Here is a 26,485-nt window from a genome sequence, read left to right on the forward strand (position 1 = left end):
CAACATTGAGCCTCAAATCATTTGTTTTGAAAGTTGATGTAATGAGCATTTTCAGGGCAGCAGTGCAGAAAAAAGGGTTTGTGATACACATTCTAGTTTGATGCACAGTTTGATTCTGTTCTGTTAAGTGGTGAAAATAATACAAAACTTAATAGTGACTACACCGCAAATAACTTAATAAATTATGTTTTTGGTTTGTTAATTTGATTTGAATTAATAATTCTAACACGTTGATGTTAATAAAACTACTAATAAAATGTTACCAAAACTACGTCGATCCACATTGCTGCGGATGGATCGATGTTGTATCCTTTTATTATGTTCTCGGTTATCACGATTTATCTAAAACTTGTCTTTTTTGCAATTATTGATTTTTTTTACTTCAAATTACTGGCAATGGCAGCTTATCTACAATAAATTGTGCACAATTACCAACACCACAACGATACCTTAATGTTCCATTGGAGACTCCATCAGCTGGTTGTGAGCCGTTGGGTTCAGGTCAATTGCCGATTTTCGGCAATCTTCCATTAGCGGTTTCCATACAGTCTCTGCTTAACGGCAATAGCTCTCCGGTCAGTAGGTGCTAAATATTTAACGAACTACACCGTCACCGATCCAGGCATAATCCGTCCCCGTTGGAATGGTTTTCCTAGCTTGCACATCTGACCATTGCATTATTTATTCACGGTCGTCCTGCTTTCTTAGCTGTGGGTCCGTCCCCGTGTCTACCCGGGACGATTTCAACGTGACTGGAGCAGGTTGACGCCGTGGAAAACCGCACAGGCAACTAACCGGAGTTGCCGACGTTGAAGATATTTGGATGCATATTGTTGCTATAAATCAATAATAATTCAACATCATTTCCAGATCAAATATTGCGCTCGTTTTGCAGCACTTTGCTAGTATTGTAACATGGGGATCCTGCATCGATACACCCTAACAGCTGAATAATGGAAAATCCAATGAATCAGTGCTTGCTGTTTCACCCTCCAAAACCGCGAGACATCTTCAACACAGCACAATTGTTACAAGTCTACCATACTCGTACCATTGCTGATATAGGCTGTCTGTAATATTATTTGCAACGGGCGCTAGGAAATTGTTGAAATTTGCGAAAATTAACCCTATGGTGAATGCGCTCGGGAGTCCACTCCCCGGTGAAACGAAAGAGAACAAGCAAACCAGAGGCATCAATAATGCAAACGGATTGTACACAATTCGATGTCGGAGCCGTACCAGTTCACGTAGAATCATCATCATTCATGGTGACGTTAGACAAGAGGTTTGAAGCACGCAACGGTCAATAGTTTATGTGCTAATAAGACGGTTTTTACTTCCGGAGAACACACACTTTGATAAAGGGTAAGGCCGGAAATTAGAACTGTTATTTGAGTGAAGTAGTCTAACCTAAAGTTTTTTGATAGATGTGATTGTAAATATTTTGAAGCACCTTGCGAAGGAACGTATATATAGGTATAGAACACGTATTTTAAAGTATTTCTAAGTTAAAAAATTAAATAATGGAATGTGGATATTAAAAATGGATTGAGAGAGCAAATATGTTTTTATAAAGAGAGATAGCACATCAAGGTTATTGCAATTGTTTGAATGAAAATTGAATTTATCGAATGAGAATATAGACAAAGAAAATAAACCATTCGTTTCCACATGATACGCTTTCAAAATATAACTGTTAGTTAATCCCAGATGCCTCTGTACTGTTCATCAGAAGTTTGACCCACTTTCCATTTAATGTTTGGCATACATAGAGCACACATAGATCGTAAAGCAGCATAGAGAACAGAATGCACAACTGCAGATAGATTGATTATAAACTGACCGATATTTGGCCGTAAGTTAGGCAAGTATTGTATTTTCTTCGTAGACAAGTTTATTGACCTACACACGCTTTTGCAATCTTCGCTGAAACAGGAAACCTGGCAGTAAAACTTACCTGCAGCTGGTGATAGCTTCGTTACGACTCCCCATCGAATTTTCCACTAGAAAGAGAATGCAAAGGAAAAAAAGGTTTAGTTCTGTGTACGATCGATAGTTGGAGCATAGTTTCTAGAAGCAGCATAGCGGAAGTGGAAAGGTAAGGATGGTAGTACACGTTTACTTTTCTTCACCTGGAGTCGAAAAACTATCGACCAATGTTTGAAGCTCGTGGGAAACATTTTTCAACGAGTTGATTGCTACCGTACAAACAAAGCGGCCCCGAAAATCTGCGCTTCAATCGATTGTGAAAAAGTTTGCCAGCGGGGATATTTTCCCATAAACCCGAGCAATTTAGATCCCAAAGCTGACGGAATTGGAAGGCGAGATCAAACCGCCAGGTTGCTAATTTGTGTACTGACCTCCTTGATGGTATTGGATGGGAAAGTTTCCATCCCAAAACGTTTTCCGAAAGGAGAGAGGTGGAGATCCTTTGATTTTGGATAGTTTCTTTGGGTGAAATGCTTCCGGGTTTGTGCGCAAAGTTCGATCAATCTTTGGCTTCCCGCTGCTTTGTTTTTGGGTCACATGAATGGTATGGTTACGATGTGTTTGGCATGTGGGTAAGCTGGCGAGTTTCTGCTAAAGCGGCATCTTAACTCAAACTTATGGAAAGAGAGCATTCCCGGCAGCAGCTGGTGCACAGGTGGTCGACGGAAATGAGTTTGAAATAGTTTACTAAACGAGGCTACGAAATGTTGGAGCGATCGGTTGAGTTGGTGGGTATTATTGTTTTAGCAAGAAACGCTTACCAATGGCAAATTTATGAATTTGAATCTTCCAATAATTTGCTGCAGGTGCGGCTTAGATCATTAATTATTCACGATGTGAATTTTCGTTTAAAAAAGGAGATAACCTACAATACAAACAACTTAATAAAATTGTTTCAATTGTGCAAAAAAAAGTATCGCTATGTAAACCAAATTTAAACTTTCCGGCGTGTCTTAAAAATTCCATTTAGCGACGAAAGTATTACTCAGGTAAGATACTAAAAAAATTTAAACCTACAGACTCATACTCATGCCAACCACAATAAAGCCATGCGGCCATATATCTACCATTATCGGATATGTTGGAACGTTCGGCGCAAGACCATCTTTGTGATAAAAGGGAGGCATGGAAAAGGTAGGAAAACTTTTTCTATCAAAACTTTCACACAATGCAACACGGTTTGGAAGAAAAATGTTCAACCGCAAAAGCATACATACTCCTTTGGCCGTAACCTTCCTGGTCAACGGTTAGGTGAAGAAAGTGATATAAAAAAATCACATCGTCCTGCTGAAGAACGCATGAAGGCAGGAACTCGGTCGGTTCTTCCGTTCTTCAAAAGCCACAAAAGCGACGGTTTCACGTGCTGAGAGTGCTAATGTGCAAAACGATGCCGCCTTCACACTGCAAACATGTAAAAGCCATCCGTCGAGCCATGATTGCGCTTTGGGTTAGGTTGCAAGATGAAGAAGGTCCCTTCCTGTGCTGAGCTTGTCAATGCATGGTTTATGTGGCGTATGTCAAAGTTTTCCTTCCGATCATCGATCCCTTCAAAGTGGTGCGGGTTTGTTCCGTTTGGTTCAACGATCGGAACAAGATGTTACATTACCGAATGACTAGCCGGCCCACCAGAAAGACTAGTCAATGCATGGCAAAAGTGTAGACATGATGACATTTTGACGACAACGAACAGTTGAATGAATTTGCGTTTCTTTACACAAGTTTTTTTTCTTTTTTTTTTTGCTTTTAAATTCTTTGCAAATTCTTGACAAGGACCGAGTTACCAATGCTATCTTACAAAGAAAAACGGATTTTGATAGCATTTGTCGGAATTGTTGTTTTCACTCTTTCCTTTCCTCCCAGCTTTTCTTTGCACATTCGCCAAATCGCATTTTGACAGCTGAAATTGAGTGGGGACAGACAAAGAACCAACAGTGTAAAAAAAAAATCTGTTCACCCACCGACTCGATTAAGACCCACCGCAACATGACATTAATTGACGTTTCCATTACCAATTGAACAGAGGCAAACGTGTGAAGAAAGCGCTTGTGAGTGGAAGTTGATTTCAATATCGCTTCAGCTGACCGGGGCAATGTTTATTCGACATTAAACCGTGTTCACCTCAAAGGTGGGTTTTCCTGCGTCACTACGCTCGGGTAAGCAAGGTGTTTGTGTAAGTACAAACTGTTGTCATTAAAATTACACCTCGCACATCTACCGATTGAATATTTAATGGCGATTTGGCCCCGGTTGCGAGTGGGATTGATTGATCCGCCCGAGACTAAGCGATGGAAAGTGACACCCGGTGGTCATTTTGCTGCTACTGAACGTGACATTTGAATATTTCAACGACGCGTCCATTTTCAACTGCTAATTGTTTTAGACACCGCGATGCACCCTCCGCTTTTGGATGGAAACCATTGTCCTTTTCGATGTGATATCTCTTTCACGGATATTTCACGGATAGTAACAAAACAAACCGAAAAATCCCAACAGGGTGGCCCATGAATCATGTTTCAATTCCGTCCAGCACGATGCCTTCAATAGGACGCATATAATCGGGAGGATCGTTTTCGTGGATTTGTTGCACCGTGGAAACTGATGCCGCAAAAGCCGACGACTCTCATATGATTCATCTCTCCCCCTTGGGAGGAAAGAAGCATCCAGCAATTGCAATTTATATCAATAAAATGTGTCATTTACGGTCGAAATGCTGTAATAAAAGTTGACGTATGGTGTGTTCCCCATGTTTTCCTCGTAGCGATGCTCTTTTTTTATTTTTTTTTTTTTGGTTGGCTTTGTTTTTACAACCACTTTGCATACGTTGGGTCTACGTGTGGAAGGTGCCAATGTCGATGAGAATGGAAGAAGCTGTAGTGTAATAATACTACACATAATCATTTATGCGCCAGCCACCATTGTTCAGGCTCATTTGTGGCCCCATCGGAAACAGGCAGCCGGGGCACTAGAGCACCATCAGAGGTGAAACAATTCATTTTTCCGAAAATGAGCGATGGTAGAAGATGGTAAAATCCCTATTATCATCATCACCATCATCATCATCGTTGCGATTGTTTTGTTTTGCAGGAATTGCAGCGCCGCGTACCCTTCGAAAACACGAGCAGAACTCCCTCTCGCCTGTGTATTGATGATAAATTATTACACGATTTAATTTGGTTTGGCTCAATGTGCTTTGATTTGCATCAGAATAATTAAACTGGGTAATGGAGGCTTGAACTTGCCTCGAAAATAACTGAAACTGTTCTAGGCCTGAGGTTTTTACGATTTTTTAAATAAACTTGAAAGTACATATAGAATGTTTGATTTTTTTTATAAAGTACAAGATCTAACAAATATACAATCAATACTTAAATTTTCAAGCTGTTCGAAGCGAATTATTTCAAATTAAAGCTTACTATCATTACAATCTACTCGTTCTAACAGTATTCTCTCCAACTTTTAACATAGTATCATCACTATCAAGCCAACAATTGTGCATTGTTTTGCATTCTTTCATTCTCGCCACGCAAAGATTTACTACCGTCGCGTCATTATTTCATTGTTTGTTTTATGTGTGTGCCTTGTTCATTCGTTCGCTTTATCAAACCATTCTACAGAGTGAAAAAATCATCACCTACGGACGGCACGAGTTAACGATCAACTGTTCCTTTTCACTCGACAGAAGCTTCACTTGCCCGTTGCAATTGTGTCTACATGTAAATAAATCGACACCCAATAAATGGTTCCGGCCGTACTGCAACAACGGTGCGAGAATCCGATCAATGATGTTTTGTCGTTTGTATCTTGATTTTTTTTCAGTCCACGCATTCGATACTTGCATGTACTTCAACATGCATCGATGCATGTTCGCATTCATTTTCACGGATGTTCCAGCTGCACCGTGATTGGGAAAATGGTACTTTTTCAACTAACATACCGGTCGCTCACCAATCTACGGTAATGGCAAAGTGAAGCACAACCATTGCCGAACAACGTTTGAATAGTTGCTGTGTGTTTTGGCTTTCGATACTCAAGCCTGTTTGGCATGTTTGCTTAACTGGGTTTTATTGGTGTATTGGACAGTCGGTCAAACCAAAATTTTTGTTGGATAGATTTGTGCCGTTTTGTTCTTTCATTTCATCATTTCATTTCTATTTATTTGATATAATATACATATTTGTAACATTACTAACAGTATTGACCTTCTAATCGGTACCGGATGATTCCTTAACTCGACAATTAATGATAGTTCTAGCCCTGGGGCGTTTTGAATGTATTTTAAGAATTGGGTGGACAAATTGAATTGGGGAAAAATTCTTTTAAAAAAAACCCCTTGAATAAGATTGCTTAAGATTAAATTTAGAGTTACTTAAGATTAACAATAATGGAAAAAAACAAGGACAGAACTAAAAGAAGAAAAAAAAAAGTAACTAACCTATTCTTAACTACTAACTTATTCTATGCTTATGACTCGTGTCGTAAGATATGCATCTTCATATAAGGTTACGTAGGATTCTCTTTCAACTGTTTGAGCATTTTGTTATATATTTACTTTTAGTTATTTGAATGTTTTCTAGTATCCTATCGATTTGAGCATTTCTGTGAATAATTCTTGTGCTATACCATGGAGGTAGATTCATTATTCTCTTTAGGAATTTGTTTTGGAACACTTGTATCTTTTTTATATGCGATATTGCACTATCTCCCCAGATGGGTGAAGCATACAAAAGTATTGTGCCGTTTTGTTCTAATATTACTAATTCATGAAGCAAATTATTTCTAAACTTTAAAATGGTTTACAAGTGCTGTAAGTATATCGATTAAAAATAATCGCGAATAAATAGTACTATAACAAATAGAACATTGTTAATTCAGCGTAGAAAACATTATCGTCCTATTTAAGTACTTTCAGTCACTGAGTGAATAATTTTTGGTTTACATTCAAACAAATCAACTTTATTCGTTAAAACAAAATTTGAATAATGCTATATTAAATGCTTATCACAGTTGCTGGCACCTAAAACTCAAAGCAATAAATATATTTACCAAAAGTCTTACAGCCCAAACCCATTTGCCCGATACCTCTACAAGCAGCACAGTGCACCGGAAATAGCAGATAAAAACCTCTTCCTCGACAGGAGGAATGAAATCGTAAAAATCCCGCTTCTCATAATGGAACAATAAAATACTACACAATGGAAAGCACAACAGACAGTTGACGGAGGAAACAAATTTTCTAAACAGACACAATGGCCAACAATTGTGCTGCCCTTCCAGCATATTCCGTAGGATTTGCTTAAAGTCTTTACTGCTGTCATATCGCACGTTTTGCATTCAATTCACCCCAAGCGAGCACCCTCGATTTGTCGTTAATTTATGATTGTGTTTCATAATTTAAAAGACTAATATTTGCGTAAAAAATCACAATCGCTGCAGTGGTGCGTGGAGGTTGGCAAAATCAGGACCAGAAAGTGATTCCACTTGGATGTGCGTCCGCAGCATGGAAATAAAGGGGAGAAAAAATGCTTTTAAACTAACACATTGTAGGAGAGCAACAAAAAGCATCCTTATTGAACCTTAAGGGGTTTTGTGATATATGAGGGGGGAGCGACATCGGGGACACTTGCCTGATTTCCTAAAATAAGCTAGACACCCCTCGTTTATGCCTGCAATTTCAAACCGCAAACCGAGGTCTGATTGTGCTGAATGCTGCAAGGAACTGGTACTACGAACAAGTCCACCCAAATCTCATCCTCACCAACGTTGTGCGCTCTTATTCGTCGGGTGAGGGGCATTTTGGTTGGAAAATACGGTTCGCTCGAGTGACTGCATTCAGAGTTTTTGATGCGAGTCCTCGCAAAATTGGCACCACGCGCCTTGCTTTCCGGTAAAGTTTACCTTGTACTTTTGCCTCATTTCCCTCATTCAGAAAGATGCTGGAGATTGACATTAAAAACATGGCCTTTATGCAGCGTTTTTCATCACTCGACTGGAACAGTTCCTACAGTCTTCCCATTTAAAAACAGGGAGGTTTAACTTTATTTAGAAGTGTTTTGATAATGAACCAAAAAATGCTACGCTTTATTGCAATCCAATAAAGTATTAATTGATGAAGGACAACTCGCGAAGAAGATGAATTAGCCTGGAAGGAAAAAGAACAAGACGTTCAATTTCCATCTCATTTCGTGATGAGAATATGAATAAGTATACCAAATTCTATTGGACGATGTTAAACTCCCTGCGGAGAGCTACCGTTCAACTATCTAATTAGAACATGAAGGCACCATTTGAAATTATCTCGAAATCATTGAAGTATGTCGTGTATAGGTGTTCATAGTGGCTTATAAAAACCACACCGTTCAGTGTACAATCCATGTGTCTACGTTTCGATGCAAAGTTGTAGCGCAGCGAATTTTTCAACCCACTGTCAATCAAACTGTCATATAGCGTGCACTACAGTGGAAAAATGGAAAGAGTATACCTAGAAAAATTCCTGGCCAACTAGAAAACTGCTGCTATGCAATCTTGTTCCGTTCTCTGGGTTTTTTGGGATGAAGAACGGCCTGGGACGTTCTTTGGGATTCTTGCTGTCAAATTAATTTAATCATGTATGTTACCGTTCACATTTTTGCTATTCACGATTCGTTCTGGTATATGGTAACATTTTTCAATTTTTGGGTACGGAATAGAAGAAGTGCGTGTGTGTGTGTGTATTTTTTGTTTCTGTTGTTCTATACTTTTGTTTGTTACTTCCCTCCCGGTACATTTTGATTGACGAGCAATACGCGCGATGAAATTTTTACAGATTGAAATTATTGTAATCGATGTACCATCGATGCCACGCGATTCCTCAAGGGCGATGTATACCAATCACTCACACAATCAAATCGATCAAATTTCCACTCACTGATAATCGGATCGATGGTGGTAATGAAGGAAGAGATTTGCCCACAATATGTACATTTAGATGTCAATTTAAGAGATTTAACTTGATACAAACGGCTCAATGAGCTCAAGGTGATTATGTTGAAAGTGGAAAATAGGATATTATTACGTCCGGATGCTGATTACAAAGTCGGATTAAAGATCTTAGATCATGAATGTGGTCCATTAATGTTGCTGGTTTTGACTCCCACGAAGTGCACTGTACAAAAATTTGAATAATTTAACTTACGTTGAATCAACTATATAATAATTAACTATGTTTCCTAAAGCATGTTGAATTAAAATACAGAAAAGGAGGAGTTTTTGAAGACCTGCATGCACTTCAATAGGCTTGTAGTAAAACGGCTTTACAATAATTGTTGGAATAAATCAATTTTATTAAAGAATTCAACATAAAACAAATATTATTTAATGAAAGTCATAATAGTTCGTGTGGCAAGTCTTTCACTTGATTACCATTCTTTTTACCACCAACATCTTCACTTGAAACATTGATGCACGATCCGACGCTCTCCGACAATTTTTCGGTTTTTGAACAAAATTTACATAAAATAACCGTAAAACACGATACCCAACATATACTCAAGGGTAGCTATAGGGTTCTCCGGGTATTGCTCGGATCGCTTGTTTTTTTCTTGGTGCTTTTACCATACTTCCACGGCATTACTCAAATTATTCATAAATTAATCCCACAAGAACAATCCCACAGGCCTCCACCTTTCAAGCGAAGGGTCGCCTCCTGTCCCGATTCTGTTATCATCGGTTTAATAAGAACACAGGAAGAAAGCTATACAGCAGTACTCATTTATCGTAAAGAAAAAAATATGTATACTGGTGTGAGGGGTTTTTTAATTCTCCATACCGATTTTCTCACTCAGCTGAGCTAGTCGTTGTGCCTGCAGTGAAATAAATTAAAACAATTCCTTTCGGGGCGTTCTGACACGCAACTAACGCTACTGATTACAATGTCTGACCGGATGAAGGGGACAAATAGACTTTCTTCTTCCTTTGTGGCACTACAACCTCAAGAGGACTTGGCCTGCCATTAATGGGTTTCCTTTGACTTTATTTACACGTAGCTGGATAGTCCGTCCTGCGAACGGGGGTTTCGCCCGGATGGGATTTGATCATCGGTCCTGTCATGTAGAGACCGGCGCTACTACCATCTCCACCATCAACAGCGGACGTGGTTTGCATCCGCGTAATAGGCAAATAAACTTTAGATGCTGTAAAAGTCCTTCCCATTTCTCTTAACGCAACATGACCCTAAAGGTCATGCTTCGTTGCAAATACTACAAAACCTTAAATCACGGAATGCCCTTGGCACAAGAGACCTCCTAGAGTTGGAGGTAACGTGTATACTACAGCGGAAAGAAAGTCAATTTTCATCTCCTCTAGCATCGTTTCCCGTTACTGAGTAGCTAAAACCGAACAACAAAAGAAGCCTACCGGTATTTCCTCTTACCTGCTCCATCAAGCGTCTTATCTTGTTCATTAATTCACCGTCTGTCCCCTTACTTCCCGGTTTTAATGTATGCAGGCATATGGCAATGATGCTGCCAACGCTATGGATAATGATCCTGGCGGTCGCGAAAGTTGGACAGTGTTTATGTTTTACCACCTTACACTAGAGCACACCGAGTTTAAAAGAACACGCGCAAAAGTCAAACACGCGCAAAGCACGCAGTAATCGTTAATGGATTACGATGAGTGAAAAACCAAGCCATGTTTAGGGGTTTCGCTGGTGAACATTCTTTAGCTGGGTCTCTTCCCTGAGTGTCTTTACTATGAGGTTGAGGGTGGAATGGTGTATGTGAAAAGAATATGCTTGATTATTGTATGCCACCCGTCATTTTCATTACACTGGTGGTAGGCATCACCATCATCATCATTATCGTTACGAATTCTAAAAGGAAATGGCGTTGTCTAGCTTCTGAAAAACTTCTAGTGCTGCCGTCAATCATGCAAGAAGAAAATTATCTCTTTCTCCTCTTTTCTTTAATTCGAGAGGAATTTTCTTATTCATTAAATTGAATAAATTCATTTTAAAACTACTGCACTTTGTTTTGAAACGCAGTATTGTAATCTTTAGACAAGCTACACAATTATGCATATTGCTAAGTTTAATAGCACACTATGAATTACACACTAAATGTTGATGGCTTCATTACATTTTTTATGATAGTTACCTTTAAACCTTTATCGTAGAAAATATATGGATATCAATCATAGATTTTGGCAATATTAAAATGGTCTTTTATATGATAAAACTTACTAATTTTAACCTACGGCGTGAAATTTTCAATGATTTTTCTTGCCATCAAAAAGTCATCCACACTATAAATTTTTAGCACAAACTAGAATGCTATTAGTTCTTTGACTTCTACTCCATTCCCCATAGCAACAGCTGCGGAATTCTAATCGATTTTGTCTAATGTATGCGACATAAAACCTAACGCTAACCTAACGCGCGAATTTTATCGGTAACAATCACCTTGTATTGTAAAATAAATAGTCGTGAAACATGTCATTACATTTCATGAATGAAAATGAAAATTTCCCAACTATAGCAACACTATTTACGCTTCAAACAATAAGGATTGTAATACAAAACCAGTCCCGTAGCATGATGATTAAAATTTATACGTAAATCTTAAGCCACCGAACCTGTACTACAGCCCCAAACACTAAGCTCTCGTCAACTTTCACAAGCGCTGCTCCATCAAGGGCACCGAGCATCCACTTCACGAGTGTTGCTGCAAATTATTACTAGGACTTTATGTTTTCCATTTTGCCCCTAGTAATACGTTCGCGCATTGCAGACAAAACGAGGACAAATCCTTCCTAACTACGGTAAGTACATTCATTTCTCTTCAACCTTGCTGTTCGAAAGTGTGTGCTGGGTTTTTGCACTCTCCAGACATTTCCTCTTGACGATCTGACATTACCGAAATGTCAGCTTTTGTGGCAACATTCTAACAAGCTTACCCGCCCGAAAAAAGGGGGTCAAAACTTTCCACATTTGCTAATGCTCGTAAGCATCAAGACGAGCTGAGTTTTCTTCAAGCCTTTCCATAAGCTTCAAGTATAATCATATGAATGTGCAGCATTTGCGGTGATTCTGTGATATGCAAAAAATAAGACGTGGATCAACTCACCACAAGTGTCCGGAATTCTTGCAATGATAAAAAAACATGCTTGAGGAATACATTGCATTGGTGCACAGATTTATGTTTCTTTCGGTGCACCCCCCGAGCTTGAACGATTCTGTTAAACGGCCCGACGGTTGGCTACCGCGAAGTACATCTGTGACGGAGAAAATCAACCCGAAAGAAAATGAGCTTCAGTCCGTGTGGCGTTATGGTGTGCAAAGTGCAGTCGTGTGCAATGTGCACATGCACCAGCACTTGCATTAGTGCTCCGAGGCAGCTAGACAGACGGACAGGCGAGATACATTCAACACTCACCGTCACGAGCAGGATACAAAGGGAAAACCATTCCTAAGCGAATAAGCTGTCGTTGTCATGATGCAAATCCTGTCAGGAAAGGATTTGTATGCGTGTGTATGCATTTGGGTATATATGTGTGCTAATCAGGATTCTCAACTGATGATGTGAATGTAACAGTATTTTCGCAGTTCACAAAAAAAAGAAAGAACATAGTAGTCGAAGCTCCCTAAAGCGGCATCAGCGACAGTGACTACGATGAGCGCGGCAAATGTGCGATGATGATAAATTTATGTTTACTTTTCCTCGTAAATTGCGTGTACTTTTAAGATTTATGATGTTGGACAAATTTATGACAACGTTGTGCCGGCAGAAAAACGAAACCGCTTCGTTTCGACAGTGTGGTGAAGTATTCTTCAAGGTACGGTTCTCTCCGCGTACGGATCATTTAATGTTTGCGTTTTGTAGCGAGTCAACCTACGCTTCAAGCGTTTTTCGAGGTGAATCCTTATATTCTCTCGAACGTCTGTATACAACATCGAGGAGAAATGTTAAAGACTATTGGTTTATAAGCAAGTTTTTGCTTTCTTTATCGTTATCTATTTTTTTGATGCGCTGAACATATATTTCAATTCTATTATTTTTTTATATCAATTAGGACTAATATATTTCAAAAATTTCTCATTTATATTTTAACAGTTTATAGTTTAGGGTAAACTATTCAAATAAGGAATTTTTTTCCTAATGTTTTTAATTTAGATTGTTAGATTGTTTAATTTAGTATTTTGTTGTTGTTACTTTTGATAGTTCCGCACACTTATGCAACAAGCTAAACAACATAATAAGCTATTACCTTCGTTATAATCTACTTGTATACCGCACAGCAACTTCATATTACTCAGGATAATGCATCATTCAGCGAAAATGCTCATCTATTTTACTCTCAACACTGGGAAATGTGTAAACAATTCATCATCTTCAGCGATGCAAACACCCAAAGTCGACCAGAATAAAAGAAACAATTGAAACTAAAAAATTATTTCATCCTTTTCTAAGATATTCTTTAAAGAAAAAAAAGGAGTAGTCTATCGTCTGTATCTTCTCTGCAGCTAAGCAAAGCTTTTTATTCTGTTCAGCATTTTTATTATAATGTTCTTCTGTCGTGCTGATCTTATGACTTGGGCAAGGTGAATGAAAACAAGGCGAATGAAACTTTCCACAAACGATGGCTTGGAAGAATAAAAGAAGTGCACGAATCGCAACAAATTTGCCATCCAGAACACACTTTAGTGCTCAAAACCGACTAGTACGGGACCACTATCAACTCCACCTTGTCATATTTTTCTCTTTCCCTTTCTTTATTGTTTGCGAAAAAAAACCATACGGGGTCGACCAAGACGGAGTGGTTTTGTGAAGTATGGTTTAAGGTCTTGCTTTTCTAGCGCGATCCCTTGTTGGTTCTACTTCCGGTAATGGTGTAAGAAATGTGTATTCTCGAACTTTAGTAGTATTTGTGGCAAGCGAGATAAAACGATTGAACTTTTTTCATAACGAATCCAAACGATGTGCTTTACGGTTTCGAGTTGAAGGAAAACACTTCCATCAGTTGTTCCGAGACGAATGGTGGACAAGAAGTAATACGGTTTCCATTTCTCATAATATACCATTCGTAAGGAAACTGTCATTATGTAACAATATCACATAATGAGTGCTTCAAACTTTTAATAATATTGCTAAAACATGTTGGCCGACCACCAGGAGACTATCAAATTATATCAGTCAATGTCTGGTAACAGTACTGTACTGTACTGTCCGTAGACCATCGATGAAACTTAAGGTAAGCAATGGTGAACATCGTTTTCAAAAGGCCTTGAAAACTTATCACCAACGCCACTAGAAACCAAAAGCTTTCCTTGTTTGCACGAGTGCAAAACTATCATTGTATATTTGCCCAAAGACACTTAATTTTCATCTTATTTTGCTTTTTCTTCTGTTCCGTTACTAGGGCAAAGCAAATTCCTTCAATGCTAAGCGTGGTTTGTACGTTGCGAAGATACTTAGTATTGCAGCGGAAAATGAGATTTTCTTCAAGGACTTCTCACAGAAGTATTCGTGTACTAATTTTAGTGATTGCAAAAGTTTCTCGGCATTCGCTGTTGTTAGATAAGAGAGTTTCGTGTTTTGATTAATGCTAATTGTCAATACCAAGATGGACTAAGATTGGACATTAATAGTAGCAAGACATGGAATAGTAGCAGGCAAAACATATACCAGTATAAACTCAACATAATCTCAAGGATGTCCGTAGTACGTTAGTTGTATAAAATTTTCAATTTATCTTGTAGTTATTCCTTGAAGGTACATACTATATACAAGCTTGAATTAGCTACCACTAAGCCATGAAACGCTAAACTTTTGATCAAACATGAAAAAAAAAATTGTGATGAAGGATGTGCAGGATTAAAACCTTGGAAATCATTCCATGGTAATCATACCTGGTTTGAAAATGTTTCGCATGAAATTCATTACATTCACACCTGTCTCTATGTACTTTTATGCTACCAAGCCATAAAACACATCTCAATTGTTGAGCCAAATTGCTTGATACTAAACAACAATTGAAACAGCTGTTTCAAATTTCCCACCTAATACCTGTAAACGGGGCAAAGGCGTCGAAGAAAACCCAGAAACTTTTATTCATTGCTAACAGCTGTTTGCGATCTAACAATCCCATCTTAGCCATCCTTGCTACTTGCCAGAGAGACCGATAAACAAGCGGCCATTACATTTAACGAAGTAAATGGAGTGTAATCGGACCTTTACTGCCATTGCAGCGTGCAGGCTTGAAATCTGTGAAGAAATAAATGCAAAGCGCAGCTGCAATGTGCAATAAAATAAACTGCTTTGAGAAAAATAAGCTAACAAATGGAAACTTTGCCGTGTTGGACTGCTTGAAATGACCATCTCAGGAGCTGAATAATATTGATCGTTTCTATTCAATGGACACATCATTTCTTGGAAATAACATGAGAGGGGAGGAGGGGGGTGGGCGGGAAGGATGCGGCTGACTTTTAGTGGAAAAACATTTTAGAAAGCATTTTCCATACTTAGAGATTTTTAAATGAAAATCATTAATGAATACGAGAAAGCATGAAATGGTAGAGGTAAGATGGTAAAGTATAGTTTTGTTTTGTTTTAAGCATCTTGAAAGAATGGCTTATCCAATGACAGTCAGGCAAGTACCTCTCTTAAAAAAGATTGCTTTTGTTATTATACGATTAACCTCTCTTTGGCTGTGTGATCTTACAGGTGTTGACAATTTTTTTTATAGTAAATCTGTTCAGCACAATTATAAGAAAAAAAACTTTCCTTTGTATTTTACTCCCCTTCTATCGAGAGTCTTTTGCAGCTTGTTACACAGGGAACATCTTTTCCAATTATTCAAATACACCCCGATTGGATGGAAGATTGTAGTTGCAGTTAAAGTTGTTTCTTGCAAGAAACAAGCTGTACTTTTTTATTTGCTTCGTATGGCTTCGTTTGCGTGATCTACACAAAATGCTAATCATGTCGTGCACCAGGATCATTGCATGTTTGGTACAGTCTAAAAGGAACAAAGCAACTGTGTAAAAGTGCCCAAAGGAGAAGAAATTCAACCATCCTTTACCACGAGCATGGGAATAGAGCAAGTGGCACAGTATCCAGATAGTCGGGTGTGAGAAAAGTCATAAAAATGGGAAATACAATTTTTATAAACACAAACACTTCCGTTTTTACCCTATACTCTATTGCTTCGAGCTATACCTAAAGCGAATGGAAAGTGGAATTTTATTTTTAAATTTATCTACCAAACCGCTCGTTTTCTTTACCTAACGAAGCCAACAAGGCAACGGATGCACTCATGCTTTCCGTCGCATCGGAACATCAAGAAAAGGGGTTTTGTTTTTACGAGATTATGGGATGGTTTGCTTTTATTTCCTCGCCCTGCCTTTTCAATGCATCAAAGCAAACAAGCTCCCTTTTCCGAAGGACGTACATTGATGCTTTGTAACAAAACAGACCCATGGGGCGTCCAGTTCAATGATTGAGTGGCATAAGAGTTAACTTTAAAGGAAGATCTGGCCTTCGTCAAAACTTAACTTTATTTCCTTGTCATCTTACCTAACACCAAGGAAAAGAAGAATACACGACACTCTCAAACACGGACAGTGTATGGAGAAAAACTGTCCTTTGCCCCCTGTTGTTTGTTTTTTTTGTGTACGAAATAACACAAGAAAAAAAACCTTATAGTGTACTTGTGCAACAAGAGAAACTTTTATCATTTATATGATAATCGATCGGTGGCCACCATTGCCAATCGCTCAGAAAGGGTGTGAACATTGTATGGTGTGTTGTTATGAAGAGAGGACTGCATTCAAAAACGCGTTGTTCCGCTTTATAACCGGACGAAGAATTATGATTGAGTTAGATTGTACCGTTTCAAGATTAAGATGCACATAAACGAAGGGAAATTCCATCAGCTTCCCTAGACGCTTCTTCGAGATTCCGCTTTATGACACAATTTGTAAATCTTGAACTTTGACTGAACTATTTGAATACTAAAGATGATTTATGCAGAAGCTAAGAAGTTGAGCATACATTTACAGTGATGGATTTCTATTATACTAACTTTTAAATAGCAGCTTTTGTAGCACAATGCAGCAAGGAAAATAGTAAAAACACTAACGCATTTTATTGCAGAAAAAAGTCTCTCTAAAGAGCACAACATAACTAATAATTCATGGTAAGAAAATGGAATGGAAGTAAAGGAAGTCATAACGTTATAAATTACGCATAATTTTAACAGGCAATAACAAAACACATAGAACATAGAAAATAGAACAGAATGTGTAAAAATTCCTCATGAATATTAAAGCCATTGGTGTGGGCTTTTACAAAACGAACCACAGACATGTCAACCTGCGTATAATAATAAAAAAAATAAAACAAAAAATGTTCTAAATACCCAACAGGATCCTTTTAGTCCAGGGCGATTTATCTAAACAATTCAAGCAAAGCCAAACCCTTTCAGGGTTCTATCCGATTATTGACTCTCAATCAACAACCGACTCAAAATGTGGAAGCAACCATCAATGTCAGAAATGCTCCAGAGGGGAAGAAACACTAAACCTCAGAGACATCCCTTTGATATGTTTCCAAATAGAATCCGATGAAATGGTCGACGACATTCGAACATGGGGTACCAAACCGGATCTATACCTTTAAGTGGTCTATCTGGGTAAAACGTTCCTGGAGGCGAATGCTCAAACATGTTGATTTCTCTCTCTATGTTTACATTGGCGAATCGATAAAATGTTAATGTCCTCGTGCTTAGAATCTGCTGCATTAAAGACCATCCTATATCTCAACCCCGTGGGGATATACTATGTTTTCCTATCATTTACATGCTTTCATTCAAGTTTCGCTTAAAATTATAACGCCTCTATTTGATGGTCCAACTACATAAACAAAATAAAATAAAAACATTTCGATTGCAGAAAAAAGGAGCAGATAGGATACAGTATTTTTATTTCCCACGTGCTTGCAAAACCTTTCACATTATTGGACCTCAAATCGAATTAAATTACAGTAAAAATTCTACACGATGAAATTTATTTGAATTAAACATTTTCTTTACAAAATATTAAGGGCATTTTAAATTATAAATTATTTTCAAATTTTTGCTATGTACATGTCTTAACGATTTATTTTGCAGTAAAAGCACGTGTTCCATCTGGCCCCGGAATCTGGGGTCAAGGATATCTGCTCATTAAGCTAAGTAATTTATGCTCTCTGCCAGAGTAGAATACTGATCATCCTTTGCCCCTCTGGTTTACTTGCCACTCAGTTGTCGAATCTTTGAAATGTGTTTTACAATCCAAAGAACGAGTTTCATTTTCCTCGTTCACTTCCACAAATTGCAAAGGAATTGAATATAAAAAGAACAATCATTTGAAACATTTTTCAATTTGGAACCAAAAATCCGAAATAATAAGAAAAATAGAAGCTATTTTAATACATCGCAAGAAAAACATAAAGTAAAAAATTCTAAAGGAATAATTTTACACAAGAAAAAAAATAAGCAAACCGCATCTGAAATTATTTTGGTCATTTACTATATTATTTCCTGTTTTCCAAAAATGTGATGTTATTTCAATTCCGTAGGGTACGTTTCTTTACATTCGGTTTCATAAAAAATAATAAGTTTTGATAAATATATCCAACAAATAATCAACAAGCCGGTATCTTTTAAAAACTACACAAAAGAAAGTGTCTATGTTTCTTCGCATTAAGTACATTCAAACTTAACCACATAATAAAAAATTACCACTCCACCGTGGAACCCTCTTCTGGGCAATGAAAAGTTCTTTTGTAGCTTACTACAACATCTTGCATGCGTAACAATCAAAGAATTCTTTCCTCTTCAAGGCACATCCCCAATTTTCCGGAGGCCATGCTTCATTTGACTTTTATTGCTACTGATTGGATTCAGTTGATTGTATGTTCGGTGTTGCGCCCAAGCGGCATGTATTCGCTGATTGCATTTCCTGGCGCTCCAGGCAAACATGAAACTCATTGCGTCATTCATTCGAAGCGTGTCTTAGCTTATGAATGCTCCCTATCCTTACGAAGGATTCTTTTTTAATACAGGGATGAAAAACAGTAAGTAATAGAATTAAGGACACACGAACGCAGGCATCATAGCAAAAGCGTACACATCAGCATAACTGCCTTTACGGTGATTTTTGTGGTCTATTGTTGATCGAAAGAAATAAATAAAACCGGAAGGTAAAATTCTAGCTCTTTTAAAGGCAAGGGTACACAGTTCGAAATTATTACAAACGGCTTCCTATTGAACGATTTAGGTTTCATGTACTGCTTCTGGTTTCCTTCATTGTTTTTTTTTTTATAGGAAGTACGATAAATGCGAGATCAACAGACCAATGATTCGATTTGATATTATTGAGGCATTCGTTGCCCCCTGAACATATGCTATACGATGCATAAATAGATCCTTCTTTTAGTGCATCAAATTACTTTTAGTCTTTTTGTGAGCAAACAGCATACAATGAAAAGGTAATAATTCAGTCAAAATTTCAGCAAAAGATGGATAAGTCAGAATGATAACATTCCTGACAATAAATCTTATAATATTTTTCTGTGTAGTTTCATAATTTTTCTTATTCGCACTATTTTTCTCTTCTGTTTCTGCTTTCTCGACAAAACCGAATCGTCAATAGCTGCTAGCGTCGAATTTAAATAAATTTCATTATTCAACATGTTTCCGATACGCTACGTTTGCTTTCTCTCTCTTCTTTTTTTAGCTCGAAGAGAGGTTCTCTTCTAGCGCATTATGCTTTTCATGATTTTAAGAAAAAAAACTATTCACCCTTCGGTATTAGAAAGCTTAAAAATAACGCCGCGATGCATAAGAAAGATTTAATCATTTATCGCTACTATTGTACGATAGGGTGTTCGTCATATCTGAGCTAAGTGTGATTGGTTTCCCCACTATCGTAGTAACCATTGTCGTAGGGTAACCAAAGTAACAACAATGATATTTAATAACAGTAAAGCCATATCATCAGGAGGTGAAAAGGCAAACGTAATAGGAAAGGCGTGTATTAGATTTCCCCTTTTCCAATTTTCCCACAACTAGCCTCGTTTGCGTCAGCTGGCTCAAAACCCTTCGGAAGGGTTGATCTGAAGCCGCAAACCAAACACTTCGAATCGACCGAGATCCAATTAAATTCTCAACACGCTGCTTTTATTTGATGTACAAATCAATGTCATATGTCTTCCAGTTTCGAGACGATTTTACGGGAGAGCGTGTACCATATTAGCAGCGCATGGAAAGTTTTATTCCAGGGTGTTTAGTGACGGCAGCAGCATTGTTTGAATTCTTTCATTTCAATAACTGTAGCTTCTCTATGTGATTCGGTGTCAATTCAATCATATTCATTCATAAGTGGAAATATTAGGTACATATTAGTAAAATGCATGTCATATGGTTTTTGATTCGAATTCGATTCTATTCGATTCTACATTTGATTCGACATCTAATTTATATCACGATAACTAGTTTAACTATTTTTTTAAACCTATCGCGATTCTATTTTCTACTTATTCTTACACTGAACTGTTAAAACAATTTTACTGAAAATATAAAAGGGTAATAATGCAATTTGCCGTTATGATTTGTTAAATACAGACTTACAGGATCTTTGTTATGTTAATTTTTATACTTAAATAAGACATAATTTTTCACAGTGCAACTTTAAGATAACCTATCAAATATCCTTCAAATCTCACGTGTATAAATATTATGTAAAGGGGATTTTAGGGGACGCAGGTTAATAAAATAATGTGCCTAGCATTATAACCAAACTTCTAAATCGTTGCTTATGTTTGAAACGTGCCACACTCATCGGTTCTGTTAGTGAGCTCTGTTCTCTTTCATCATGCTTAATGCGTAGCAAATACTTATCGTACATAGATGTATGTACATATCGTACATACATTCATCATGCTTAATGCGTAGCAAATACTTATCGTACATAGAGCTAGCCGTCCCCGATGATGGTGGATGAAATTAAAATTCCTTGGTTCTTCTGCCCTGGCGTGCCTGTACTCTCGGTAACGTCCTGCCTTTTAATTGATCCTATCACTTTTCGGAATCTTGTTTTATTTATTGGAGTTTTTATGCTCCACCCGTTCGTAGCCGAAACGGTTGGAACAAATTGAAATCTCTCCGTCAGGAGAATGTACTGACCATCGGTTAAAGGGGTAAGTTAATATTAAAACGATATACAGTCTTACTCATTGGGGTTCTGAGATAGGTTCGTTGTGCGGTTCATCAGTATCATTATTCTGTTCATCATCCTTTTTTTGGTTGAGTGTATTCCTCGATGATTGCAACTCTCCTTCTTTATATGGGTGAAATAAAGAGCGAGTCAGCTGACACTGTGCAAACTGTTATTTTTCCCTTATGCCCTAAGGGTATCAGGGAAACAGAGTTGGATAGTTTTTGATAAACATCAGCTGCTCTAAGTTATTCAAATTTATTACAAACCATTTAAGAGGATCTGTACGAAACAGTCTGCTGCTCTAGATGTGCCATTCTCCGTTATCTAAAACTGACCATATCGTATATCTGGGTGGTGTCTCTACCCTTTTCTATAATCTGCACTAAGATTAAAACATGGAAACAACAACATTAAATTATATCTTTTATTAACCATCTAAATGAATTTAAATTGTCTCCCCGACTCGTGTGGCCTTATCTCGACATAGAACCGTAGAAAAACGGCATGTAATGAGTAAAAACTTATGCTCGTAATGGCTTTCGAACTCGAATTGGTACCTTTTTCCGTTTTTATTCATACTCGTACACAAATGAACGCATGTAACTGATCAAGAAGTTTAAGCAATCGGAGGTAGGGGTGTTGTACCTTGCTCAAGTTTGTGACGACGAAATATCGGAAACCATACCAAATGGGTTACCCCTGGGTAAACGTAAAACTCTACGGTGGTGTGAAAAATCGATTTTCTCGCCCAAAAAGGAAAACGGTCGTAACAAACGATTACAACCGTAACCCTTCCTCCGGGGAGAAGTGTCTGGTTTTACGATAGAAGCTATCGCGTAAAAAGGAAACAAGCTCATACTTTCTTTAAGAAGTCGAATCATAAAAGCAAGTTCGCTTAAAATGGTTTCGCTACAATGTATATCCGTGGCAAGGGAAAAAAACAGAAAAAAACAACAGCATGAGAATCTATTCTACAACCAGAATGAAATTACGTGAATGGTTTATTTGGCCCTTTTGGTCAAGGAAGGGCATAAACGCTTGAAAATGGAAAAAGCCATTCACCACCATCGGAACGGTAATCAAATTTCACCAATTCTTACCGCACCGAAAGTTGTGGACACCCTCAAGACAACCGGGAAAACAGAAAACGTTAGTGAATTATTTAAATTGATAGGGAGATAGGTGGTTCGTCGGAGCGGTAGTAAAGCAACTTAAAGTCAGACTGATGGTCAGTTTGGAGTTGGATGAAAAATGACTACTATTACGGCGTAAAACGGAAGAGTATCCACCCCGAAAGGGTCATCCTCATACCCCATTCAACTGCTACTGGTAAGGATCAAGAATCAAGGGTTGCATTTAAATTACCCATTTAGGTGTGATAATTTATCAGCGAAACTGGGACTGAAAAACCACGATAGGTATGAAAGAATATACAATACAGAAGCATTATAAAGAGGCAGGGAATTACACATATGAAGAAAGGAAACCGTTCTGGATAATTTGTAGTCCTACCGAAACGTACAAGGGTTGTGATGAATATTCTTATTTCCTGTGACCAAATAAAAGTGTGTGTGTGTGATAAGCGGAACAACCGTTTTCGATAAGATCTTTCCATTAGGAACGTGTTGGATGATTCAATTTGGAAAAAATGGCATTATGTGGACTGTTCAATAAATCTGTTTGATACAATTTATCAACCAGCACCAGCATAAAATACTACTGCCCACTCACAAAAACGTATAATCCTTCAGATGGTGTGTTAAACTAGGACAATCCACTTCTCAAAACTATTCTCCATAGCATGTGAAATATTATTAAGCAATTTTAATGCTTACTTTTCCACCTAAAACAATCAATATATTACAAAAGACATACCACCAGGCGCAGACTCACACCATGTCTTTTTTTTCTTTAGTATTACAAAACTTGTGAAGTACCTTTGTACGCCAAAGCTCACAACATCTGCGTAGGTATTATTCTCCAACATAGTCCTGTCTGCTTATGACAGAGCTACTAAATAAGGTGTAATATGGACTAATCATCATAAACGATGAGCAAAGTAAGGGCGGGCAAATTGGACTTGGACGAGAAAGATTTATAATGCCTGTTTTAATCCCTCGAGAACACAAACCGTACAAGAAACTCCCGAACTGGTAGAGTTTATGTGTGCATGTGTGTGAAAGGGAGAAAGAGAGGACGATGGACGTAGTTGTAATTAAGAAATTATGCACAATCTGCATAGCTGAGTTTGGAACACGCAGAGCTGGCAGCTGGCATGAACATACCTTACAGTCACCACGCAATTTCTCCTTACTGTATTCCCGATCCTAGGCGTTCATAACACGCTCAAGATGCTTCCGCATAGGAAACTTTTACAATCTTTCACTGACACTTGCACACTCAATGAGGAAGCAGGAGGAAGATGGTGGCCGAAAAACTAGTTACAAGAATCATAAAAAGCGAACCCAAACACAAAACAGCGATGGAACATTTAGTATGTAGGGACAAGGAGGAGTAAAAGCAACAAACAAACGACATCCTGAACAAACAACCTGAGGCACTGGGCCAAAGCTTTACCCTGTGACCTGACTGCTGTTCTCTGCTCCTGGAATTGAGCATCCCCATTAAAATCCTTAACAAGGCAATAACGCCACACTAGTTTGGTTACCGTTCGGAAAGGAGGACGATTGCGTTCACACAGAGGAATCTTTGGCGCAGAAACCAGAGATCACTCCCGGCATAACGATGGAAATTGTACTGAAGAATATTTCGGTGTGGTCTTTTCTCGAACAAAACCTGCAGCTATTTTTCCTCCCGAAAAATTCTTTTTATCACCACAAACTTCGTTCAAGTCTCGGTAACAGAAGGTATGTGTTTCTGCTTAGGCAGCTGTCTTGTTTAACGTACCGTCTCTGAGCCGAGTAGCCGATTCAACATTAGCATGTCTTCTTCTTGGCTTAACGACCTTACAGGTCACGCCGGCCATTTCTGGCTTACTAGACTTATTTTACCACGTAGCCGGATAGTCAGTCCTTGCTACGGGGGGACGGTCCGGATGGGATTTGAACCCGGTCCGGCCGTGTGGACTGGCGCCGTTTATCACATGCACCACCGGGCCGCCCCTAGCATGTGAATGTAATGAATGTTTAAGGTTCAGTGTGATTTCCAAAAAAAAAATGTTTTTTTCGATTCGTATATTTTGGTCAATGCTGCAACTAACTACACCTGTAATGAGCATTGATTTTTATTGTGATATATTTATTTATGCCTTAGTGGCTACGACTAAGTTAAATAAAATACAGATTGGATAAAACTAAATCATAAAACATTATAAAAACATAGTTTAAAATTATCGTTGGAAACCACAGTTTAAAACAAAAACGTTCACATGGATTTTTGATTCGACATTTCTGAAACAGATGGAAGGCACTCAGCATTTAATAACATGACTAAATACCACACCGACACTACGTTATGCCACCGAAAACAGCATTTAACCCAACAAAAAAGCCCCAAGACAACGATCACTGCCAACAGTTGATAGCCTCAAGGCTCTAGCGTACGTTGTATGCTTCATCCGCAATGCTAACTATTCTACGGCGGCTGTGCATTCGTTTCCCGCAATGAAATGCACCACCACCGCCGTTCGTCGGCAAACTGTAAAATGCCGGGCGTACGAATTTTCTGTGGGATGTAGTAAACATAAATAACCATACAACAAACATTAATTTCAGGAAGCGTGCTGCGGTGGTTTACTTACCACTCTTTCGAAAACCCCCTACATAACAGTAGGGAAATCAACTACAGTATCTTCCTCGAGGAGGATTGGAATATGCGCCTGGAAGTGTGTCGACAATTTGCCCCAGAGGGCGTCAGTTTTACGAACTACCAAAAAACCGCACGAACGTCGACGAAAGTCCGCAGTCGTCACGCTTCTATCAAGAGGTAAATTTAATAAAAACACGAGCACTGCGTTGAGGAATTGGAAGGTATTTATGGTAGTGCCATGTAGTGTTTATTGAACTTTTTTTACAATAAAACGTTGAAGCAAATTGATTCTCTCTTTTTTTGTCTCAGATAAAAATTAAGGCGAATGACGTCTGGATATTACGATGGTTCTCTCTCTTGCATACAAATCATACATATGATGGTTCTCTCTCATGTAGTGAAAGCAAGTATAGCCATACACCGTTTCGATTATCATCCTTAATAGGAGTCTTTGTAAGTAGATACGGGGAGACGATCCGGATGAAATTGGATACCCGGTCCTGTCGCGTAGAACCGGCCCAATTTATCACATACACACCCGGGCCGTCACAAAACAAAATTGATTATGAAATCATAATCTATAATTTTGCTCAAATCATTTATGCTCAATACGGTTTTTGCTTACTCTAAAAGTTTTCCTATCGAAAGGCCTGATAACAAGTGAAAGCGACCAAAGAAATCTTTGATCTGCTGATAACATTTTCCTAAAATCAATTTATTAAATGTATGCAGAATAAATTCCTACCATTGTTCATCCATCTTTCAGTGTGCGTAAACTTAATGCGCAATCAACCGGTTTCGGAAAGAGAATAACGAAAAGAAACATAATTTGAATAGCGTATTTTCGACAGCTTGTAAGCAACTGTAGTTTGCGTACAATTTTTTTTGGAAGAAAAAAAAAGGTTAGCCAACAATTTTTTTAATATCACCCACCAATATGGCCCGCACTGATATGACGCTCTAATCCAACCCATTTTCAAAGCGCTTTCCGGTACCAAAGTATCGCATCTACTAAAATCATGTCCACGCTTCTAGTAGCTTGATCCAGTTTTCCGCTTCGCCAACAAAAAGGAACCGCCTCTGGTAGATTTGGTGTGTTTCTCATAGTAGCCCTTTAAAACCTGGCCGGATACCTACAAGAATCACCACTTCGACTCAACCAAATATCGTATATTTCGTAGCAGATCTTTTGGGATTAGCTTTCGCTGAGAAGGAAAGGGCAGCTAGGAAAGGATAACATTTTTATTGGCTCATAAAAGCTTTACCAATTCCGTTTCGCTTTTGGGGTCGACCTTCTGCTACCGCTATTTCCACCTACGAGTGGTTTCGTAAAATGCCGGAAATTAAAAATAATTGAACCAGCACAACAGTGTACCGAGCGGGTTCCAACCCAACGAAATACCGACCGCAATTTATGCCTCGAGCCTTTCTTCCATGTTTCTACTTTTTTACAGTGTACGTTTTTTATTCTAAATAATCGCCCTCTTCTTCCTT

The 26,485-nt window shown here is 38.3% G+C and overlaps 1 protein-coding gene across 13 annotated transcripts in view; it reads right to left on the bottom strand.

The window, feature by feature from the left end:
* LOC125767427 (uncharacterized) overlaps nt 1-26,485 on the bottom strand; it is a 429,126-nt gene that overhangs the window by 352,300 nt on the left and 50,341 nt on the right. For all 13 annotated transcript variants that reach the window (XM_049433982.1, XM_049433988.1, XM_049433993.1 and 10 more), the window contains one exon: nt 1,958-2,003. In XM_049433982.1, coding sequence (XP_049289939.1) covers nt 1,958-2,003 — 46 coding nt within the window. The remainder of the gene's footprint in view (nt 1-1,957; nt 2,004-26,485) is intronic.

Source organism: Anopheles funestus, chromosome 3RL, assembly GCF_943734845.2.
Source record: "Anopheles funestus chromosome 3RL, idAnoFuneDA-416_04, whole genome shotgun sequence".
Lineage (NCBI taxonomy): Eukaryota > Metazoa > Arthropoda > Insecta > Diptera > Culicidae > Anopheles > Anopheles funestus.